The following is a 9229-nucleotide window of genomic DNA, read 5'->3' on the forward strand; positions in this document are numbered from 1 at the left end:
TAAGTCATTTTTAATCTACATGTTCATTGGCCACTTTATAACTCATCATCTACACTTATGGATCACTTGTATTCAGAGGCAAGGTCGTAAGAACACTAGACAGTAAACTCTGCTTCCTGCAATCACTCTATGGTTTTGCATAATGGCTTTTCAATCCTATTGTAATTATTAAGATTGGCGTCATTCAAATTGATCTGATTTGAGAACACTTTTAAACAATTTAAACTGGCCAGACAGAATTGCTTTCACTAAACAGGCTGTGAAAGGATGTCAGCACACTTCACATGACTTGACAAGCCACGGCACAGAAGCAAGAATGTGTCGCGGGTTTATCATTTTATAAATCTGATTCCTGTCACCACAAGAAAAGAGATGAAGGTCTACAGGATGCAGGGAGTTACTTAAGATGAAAGCAAATTGGCTTTTTGGCTCCCTCTTGTGGTTTGACTCTCAAATGGTTTACATGATATGCATTATTTGGGATTGTATCCAGTTTTTATTTGGATTGTTGTACATTTCTTGGTTTAATCTGGTTATCCTCTGATAATCATGTGTCCATGTTGTTTTGAACAGATTATGGTTTGACAATATGGTTGTCAATGACGAGACGATGAGGGTCTGGTCACAGGTACTGTATGGATGAACATGCAATGAGGCGGTTCACATCACGTTTCTTGTTAAAATGTATTTTTTTACGCAAAGTTACATGCAATTTATCTCATGCATGAATTATGATGCAATACAGACAGGGACGTTGGAACTATTTTGTGAGAGGGGGGGGGGGGATTCCCTGTAAGGGGGGGGGGGGGGGGGGGCTGTCGGAATTACGCACCGTTTCAAAATATTGGTATTAAATCCATTTTCTGAGAATTTATCAGTCAACTTGTTGATTAAAACGATTGATTAAAATGAAATACAATTTATAAAAACGAAATTCTTTTATCCATCATTGCTGCCTGCGCTTCAGTTATTGTGTGCGAGAGAAATCTCAGGACTGGTGGAAGCATATTGTGTTTAAATATAGGCTTTAACGAGGAGCAGTGGGTCCGAAATTTTAGGAAGAGCAAGCCAACCTTTTTGATATGTTGATATGCGTCAACGTTTGTCCACAAACATTCACGTTTTCTCTACGGCGTTTTGTCGGGCAATCCATCCCTTTGCAGATGCGCGTCGGCTCTCGTCATTAAACCGCGGAGAAGTGGTCTAAATGCATTGACATCTGATTCATTTCCAATTTATTTCCACATATGAATGAGGCCTGAAACCGATCTCGAAATAGCCGAATGCATGCGTTTTTTTTTCCTGTTTACATGGTCACAAACACATCCGATCTGTCACAGTGTCACATTCACATGAGCAAAAAATTATAAGTTGGTTACGGGAGGACTTGATGCAGAGAGGGCGGCCGAGCAGGATGGTAACTCTTCATTGAAGTAACCGCTTTACTAAAAATGGCAGGAGTTTCCTCCTCCTGCTCCTCTGAGCGTTTTTTATTGCTAAATTTAAATGAAAACAAGCTGCTTTGCTTTTCCATATTACGCTTCATTTTAGCTTAGCTACCGACTGTTTCTGTCTCATTGAAAATCTTGCGCGCCAACGTCATTCATTTCATTGGATCACTTGCTGGTGACGATGCAGCCTGTGGGCAGGCTTAATAGAGTCCACACGTGAGGTAGAAGCTGCTGATTGGTTTAGAAGCTTTCACTCAAAGTTTTCCTCTGGCTGCTTATTGGATGAACTGAGAATGAAAATCCGTACGCCTGCGAGGTCTCTGCAGACGGTAATAGGAGTTACCCGCCTGGCTCAAAATGGGCGGGCCCGGACCTAAAATGGGTGGGCCCAGGCCCACCCAGGCCCAATGGTAGCGCCGCGGCTGGTACCTAGCACTTCCGAATGTGTCTCTGTGCCCAGCAAATTTCAAACTGACGCCCGTGCTTAGGTGAATTTAGGGGGCGGCCGAAGGAGGGGGATTGGACGTTGGAACAGGGGGGGCCGCCCCTCCCGCCCCCCCTGTTCCAACGTCTATGAATACAGATCACTAAAATAAGAATTATGGCAATTATCCATGAAACCCATGAATAATAATATTAGGTATAATCACATAGAAAAAGAGAAGAGGGACATTTTTGTGCATTTTGATTCATAATGAATGGATTTTTATTGGGCAAAAACCCTTCCACACTTCTGCTGTGTGTAATCTAGTTTTTGTGGCCATCAGGATTTGGATTCTGGTCCAAAATCAGCATGAGCAACTTTGACTGCAAGAAGAGCCAGATGATGCTACAGACTAACACTGTACCTCATCTCTCTCCTTCTCTTTTTCACTTTCACTTTTCTTTTTGTTTTTAGAATTACATGCACTTCTCATTAAAAAAGCAATTTGCATCTGACCCTTAAAACTGTTTTCATCAAATATAATTTCGGATGAATTCCAAAACCTATCATAACCAAAGAGAGAGAACAAGAAATTATAGTTTGTATTGAGGATTGCCCCACTGAAAACTGGTGGACTATGCTATTGACCGCTGCAGAACTCTGGTCAAAGAGTCGGAGTCATCAGAGAGCGTTTAAGTGTTTAATGCACAAGAGTGACCATAGTGGTACATGGTAGTTTCTGAAATAAATAACATAACAGAAATGAATATTCACTCACTGAATTATTCAACAACTTAAGATATTACAAACTCAAATATAAACATCTCTGTAAAGTGCACAGATACATGAAATATATTATAAATCAAGAAATATAGGCCTATTAATATGAATCTACAATAAACTGCATAATGCAATTGAATTGACAAACACCGAATGTTATAGAAATCGACGGTCTTCATTATCACTGGCAGTACTAAATGACAATAAGTGAAAAATATTATCCACAGAGAAAATCACCTCAAAGTATTAACTTGTAAATATGAACAAACCGAGCCGCGATGCTAGCGGGATAATCTGCTCGTTAAGCAGGATCAAATTACCGTTAGAAAGATCGCTAAACATAATAAACATTATCTAACTCAGCACAGATCGTCACGTTGTATTTCAACTGCACTATTAACAATATACATAGAAGGAAACTTACTTTGTCATAAACTTTCTCTTGCACATGAACGCTGTACATGAACGCGTGCACAATATGATGCTCAACTGGTGTAGCTTAGTGAAGAGGCAATTACACTTAGTTCGTACGTGCTGAGAACGCTGCACTACGTTATCTGCGTACAACGCAACTTAAAACGTCACCCACGTAACCAGCTCAATTTCTAAAGGGAGAGAATTCGCAACAGCCGCCCCCACAATTGATCAGCAATTGGGTAATCAAGAGAATTCTCTAACTGTCTGTGGTGTTACCTTCTAGAGCAGGCAACTGTATCAAGCGTGCAACTGGTCTAATGTAAGCTTTACCGTCAATGACAACTTCAACAGTTCGCACACATCCATCACTGCTGGGCAATGTCTTCCGAACTTTGCCTATGGGCCACTGAGCTCTAGGGAGTTGCGGATCCACAATCAGTACAACAGAGTCGACCTCCAGGTTTTCGGAAGCTTTATGCCACTTCTGCCTTGTCTGAAGTGTAGGCAAGTAGTTTTTGGTGAACTGTATCCAGAATTGATCCGCCATGTGTTGACAGTGACGCCACCTCCGCCGCCCCATGTCTCCTGGAGCATACGCCACCTGAGGGAGAGAGGCATCCCGCCGCCCCATAAGGAGAATGTTTGGAGTAATCGGATCGATGTCGGCAACATCTGTCGATGCATATCCCAGAGGTTTTGAATTGAGAATTCCCTCCACTTCCACTAGGATTGTGGACAGAACATCCTCTGTGACTGCTTGGTTCCCAACGGCTACCTGGAGAGCATTTTTATAGAGCGGACCTCGCGCTCCCATATTCCGCCAAAATGAGGAGCGCTGGGCGGGTTAAGCTTAAAGTCAATTTGGTGGTCTGCAAGACGGATTTGGAGTTCTGACTCCATACTGCAGAAGGCTTCCCGTAGCTCTCTTTCTGCCCCGCGGAAGTTGGTGCCACAATCAGAACGGATCTCGCGAGGTTGTCCTCTTCTGGCAATGAGCCTGCGGAGTGCATCGACATCCATCGAATTAAGAAGCTCGATGTGAACTGCCCTGGTTGTGAGGCATTTGAAGATCAGGCCCCAGCGTTTCTCATTTCTCCTTCCTATTTTGACCAGGTACGGGCCAAAGCAGTCAACACCCGTTGAATAAAAGGGTGGGCAGAGTGGCAAAAGGGCGTTCTGGTGGCAAATCTGCCATTTGAGGTACCTTTGGCTGCGCTCTCCAGCACTGACAGGGCTGACAATGGAGTTGATGGTGCTTGATAGCCTGGCGTCCTCTGAGAACCCAATACTGCCTACGTATCTCAGCATAGACTCTCTCAGCTCCCGGATGTAACAGACGCTCGTCAAATTCTTGAATAAGGAGCTTTGTTACCGCGTGTCTTGGGTCCAGTACAATGGGATGAATTTGTTCTGGGTCTGAGTTTGCAAGCCTTCTTAGACGGCCCCCGACTCGTATCATGTTGGTCAGGGGGTCCCACTCTGGAGCGAGGTTAACTAATCGACTGTGTGCAGGAATACATTTCTTTGCTTTAAGGGCAGCTACCTCTTCCGGGAAGCTCTGAGCTTGACATGCCCTCAACAAGACAGCTTCCGCCTCTCTGTTAGTCATTATTTCACTGTTTGATGTGGCCGCCCCTTGACAGGCTTGTAGAGTTGCCCTTACTAACTCTCGCCAGGTCTTGAACTGTGTAACATCGGGGAGGTTGGACTCCATTCCAACTGCCATAACAGAGTAGCACATTAGGCCTTTCAATTCAGAAACTACTTCTGACGGTGCAACTTCAGGTCTTTTGGGCCAGTGCTCTGGGCTTTGTTTCAAGAATGGAGGCCCTTGACTCCACCGACTGGGCTTGGACAAACTTTGAAGGGTTTTGCCTCTCGTTATGTCGTCAGCTGGATTATCCTGCGTGTTAACATACCTCCAAGAGCTGTAGTCTGTCAATTCTTGGATCTCGGTGACTCTTGTCCCAACGAACACCTTGTACCGGCAAGAGTCTGACTGAATCCACTCTAGCACGGTCATGGAGTCTGTCCACAGAATTGTCTGACTGATGGAGAGTGTCAGCTCATCCCTCACCAGTTTGGCCAGCTGAGCTCCAGCTAAGGCAGCGCAAAGCTCCAGGCGGGGTATAGACTGCTGCCTCTTAGGAGCAACCCGTGATCTGGCCATTACAAAGGAAACATGAATGTCACCGCTGGTTTCAACGGCCAAATATGCCACTGCTCCGTACGCTCTTTCAGAGGCGTCGCAGAACACATGAAGGGAGCTGTGCTGTTCTGCTGCAGTTGTGGAGGCTGGCGTGTAACAGCGAGGAATGGAAACTGTAGAGAGTTGTTTAAGCTCGCTTTCCCAGTCAGTCCAGGTGGCCTTAAGGTTTGGCGGTAGATCTGGGTCATCCCAGTCTCTCTTTTTAGCCCACAACTGTTGGATGATCACCTTTGCTCTGGTGGTGAATGGCAATATGAACCCCAGTGGATCATATTGGGACGCCAACACCTGGTAAGCAGCTCTCATCGTCAGTTCTGCATGCTCAATGAGCCGATAATGATAGCCGAGGGTATCAGCTGCACAATTCCACCTGAGGCCTAATGTAGGTTCCATAAGGTCAACACGATTTTGCACCAACCACTGCTCTGTAGCTGATGACCGGGCTTCTGTCGGTAGATGAGCTACCACCGCTGGATGACTGCTAGCCCACTGTCTTAAGTCGAACCCTCCTTCTGCTAACATGCTGCGCAACTGGTCCACAGCTTGCTTGGCTTCTGAGACAGTAGGGAAGCTTGTCAGGCAGTTATCCACGTAGAAGCTTTGGTGGACTAGCCGTTGCAGCCCTGGATATTTGGCTTCAGAATTGCAAGCGTGATGTTGCAGAGCAAAGATGGCACAGCATGGACTGCTTGTAGTACCAAATGGCAGAACCTGCCACTCGTATACATCTGGAAAGTTTCCACTCTGCAGATCTCTCCAAATGAAACGGAGAAAGGGTCTGTCTTTCGGCAATAGACGGACCTGATGGAACATGCCCTTGATATCTGCGCTCATTGCCACAGGATGCTGTCTGAATCTCAGGAGTACTCCTAACAGCGATGGTCCGAGTGTGGGACCTGGGAGGAGCTGGTCGTTCAAGGACAGGCCATGGTATCTGAAAGAACAGTCAAACACCAGTCGATGTTTATTGTTGTGACTCAAAAGATGATGGGGCAGGTACCATGCCTCTGTTTGTGTCGCATCCGTCTGGTTGAGCTTGACTACGTAACCTGCCTCCATGAGCTTGGCAATCTCTCCTGAATAGATTGAGGCCTTGTCAGGGTCCTTCTGGAGTCTCCTCTCAGTGTTCCTCAGATTTGCAAGGACGGACTGCATGGAGCCCTTAAGCTCTGGAGTCCCTGGGTTCCACAGAAGAGGTGTGGCGTAACGCTGTACTCCCTTAACATTGACTCGCTCAGTTTCAGATGCAAGCAACTGCATAGCCTCTTTGTCTTGCCTAGACCGGACAACCAGTTTCTTGTTACGAAAAGGCAGCACGTCCTGTTGCCATAACCTCTCCACATTTCTGTAAAGAAGATCATCTGGGTGGTCAGTGGAGATGAAGAAACACTGCTGCACTGGATCTTGGCCTGTGATACTCATTTCCGCCCCTTGAAGTGCCCAGCCAAGAGCTGTACAGACTGCCACGGGTCCCCCTTTGCTGCCTTGACGAATAGGCTCTTTAGCAGTAATAAGATGAACTTGGTCTGAACCTATGAGCACCAGTGGACGTACCTTGTGAAAGGGCTGTAGTGGAACACCTCTTAGATGTGCATACCGTCTCTGAAGAGTCTGCACTGGGTATGACTGTTCCACCAGATCAATGCCAGAAGCCGTGAATGCTCCGAACACTTGATAGCGTTTCTCTGGTTTACCTCTTGCAGAGATTTCGAAGGTGACCTTTGAGCCATTAAGGTGAGTGGTGTCTGGACGGACTGTATGAAGTGCTAGAGTCTCAGGTTCACCTTTAAGCTGAAGCTGCTGGACAGCAGTAGGTAGGATCATGGTGCGCTGTGCTCCATCATCTAATATAGCATAAGTCTCTATTGTCTTTGCTTCGTGGTGCAACAGCACAGGCACCACTTTCAGAAGGACTCTGCCTGATGCAATGGATGGCAAAAGGTAGATGCGGCTCTCTGAGGTAGCTGATGATGTATTGGTTGCACGACTTCGGGCCACGCCATGGAGCACTTGAAGGTGAATACCACCACAGTCACTGCAGGGTTTCTTCAGATTACAGGTCTCAGGCGCATGGGAACGGGCACATTTCCAGCAGCGCTTCCCCTCTGAAATCCACTTACAAAGATCAGACACTGACTGTTCTTTAATACTACTGCATCGAGTGATGTAGTGTTCTTTACTGCCACAGAAAAGGCAGTTGACTTTGAGGGGGGTCTTCTTCCAAGACACCTTAGGACCGGGGGATGCTGTATCCTCCATGGCTGCTGCACCATGATACAAGGCTGTACTTTGGCTTCTTGGTTTAGATGCACTCTTCTCCTTTGAACCACTGGGATCACGTTCATACTGGTAACGTTGCACTAACCTGCTAGACAATCTCTGTTGCTGAGCTTTGACGTGGAGCCACCCTGCAAAGTCTTGTAGGTTGTACGGGTTAATACTGAGGCAGTTGAGCTTCCCTTGTAGCTGGAGAAACTCTATGAAACCATCTCTTAAGTACTTTGGCAGTTTACCAACCAAACGATCCACATGCGAGCAGCAGTTCAACTCCATCCCTCTGGGTCCCTCCAAAGATAACAGCATGCTCACTAAGAGGTGAACACGAAGAGCGAAACTCTGAAAACTGCGTGCATCATTTGGTTTTACCTCTGGTGCTGTGAGGATTGCTGCTATTTCGCTCTGCGCCAGCTGATGGGGTTGGCCATATTGTAACTGAAGAGCTTGCATAGCTGCGGAGTACGGGTATGGATGATGGCGGCAGGACTGGCCAATCATTTATGCCTCAGGCAGTTTAAGGTGTTCCAGCAAGATATGGTACTTGTATTTCTCATCTAGCTCTGCATGAGGTTCAAGAAGATTGTCTAGTGCTAACTTGAGGTTAGCGAATTCCCTTTCGTTGTCATTCACAAAATCAGGAATCTTAGGCTGGGGTGCAGCATGCAAAGGGCGATGAGGCACCAAGTATTCTGATCTCTTCAGTGGCTGGAGAGTGGATGGATGGAGGGAAGTGCCTGCAAGAGTAGGAATATTCATGGCAGGAACTGAAGCACTGTGCAGGGTTTGAGGCACTGGCGCTAATGGAGGCATTGTCGCATAATGAGGAACTGAAAAACTGAATGCCGGTGGTGCTGCGACAGGTTGTCGTGGAGAAGATGCCACTGTTGTACAGATGTAAGGCACTCCAGGATGCTGGTAGGTTGGCGTGGGAGCTACTAGCTGTGGCTGCACCTGAGGCTGAAATGCAGTTCCCGCGTCATCATAAGGGCAGAACTGTGTATTAAGCAGTAGTGGCAAAGTGTCTGTTCTTGTAACATGTTGGTGTTGGGGCACGGAGGTAGGTAATGTACCAGATGAAAGTGGTGAGTACAAAGGGAGTGAATTGACTGGCTGTATTGGCACGAAACCAGGGTTAAAGTCCTCTGCCTCTACAGTAGGTGTGTTTACATGTATTTGTGTGGCACTCACATGTCCTTGTCCTTTGGTATGTAACTCAATGTCAGGTGACTGTGATGAACAGGAAGAACGACTTGATAAGGGGGATGGATGAGGTGAGTTTGGGGTTGGTGTGGCAGGCTTTACACTTTGCTCCTCTTCATCACCTTCTTCCATCAGGAATGATGTGATATGTTTCATCAGCTCTTGACGCCGATGCTGTCGTTTTTCATACTGCTTGAGTTTGCTTTGAAGTGCAGCCATGTCAGCAGCTTCATCTCTTTCCTTCTCAGAGATAGACTTCATTAATTCCCTCAGTGAACTCATACTTAATAAGTCTGTGGAGCTTGTAGCTGGATGCTCACCCTGGCTGGAGTCTGGTCGTGATTGACTAAATATGCCCACTGCGGCTGCTGCTCCTCTCTGCTCCACTGGCACCTCTGCTGTAGGTGAGGAGGAAAGAGCAGGTCGGTGATGGCTGTAGTCAAGGAGATACTCCTCCAGATGTTTGGGTGT

At 46.5% G+C, this 9229-nt stretch overlaps 1 protein-coding gene across 1 annotated transcript; it reads right to left on the bottom strand.

The window, feature by feature from the left end:
• Positions 1-4201: 4201 nt before the first annotated feature.
• On the bottom strand, positions 4202-8056 carry LOC148973327 (uncharacterized). Its single transcript, XM_089120796.1, has one exon. The coding sequence runs from the start codon at positions 8054-8056 to the stop codon at positions 4202-4204; it is 3855 nt and encodes a 1284-aa protein (XP_088976922.1).
• Between the last annotated feature and the right edge of the window lie 1173 nt (positions 8057-9229).

This window comes from Pimephales promelas, chromosome 16 (assembly GCF_988280905.1).
Source record: "Pimephales promelas chromosome 16, fPimPro1.hap1.1, whole genome shotgun sequence".
NCBI classification, from domain to species: Eukaryota; Metazoa; Chordata; class Actinopteri; order Cypriniformes; family Leuciscidae; genus Pimephales; species Pimephales promelas.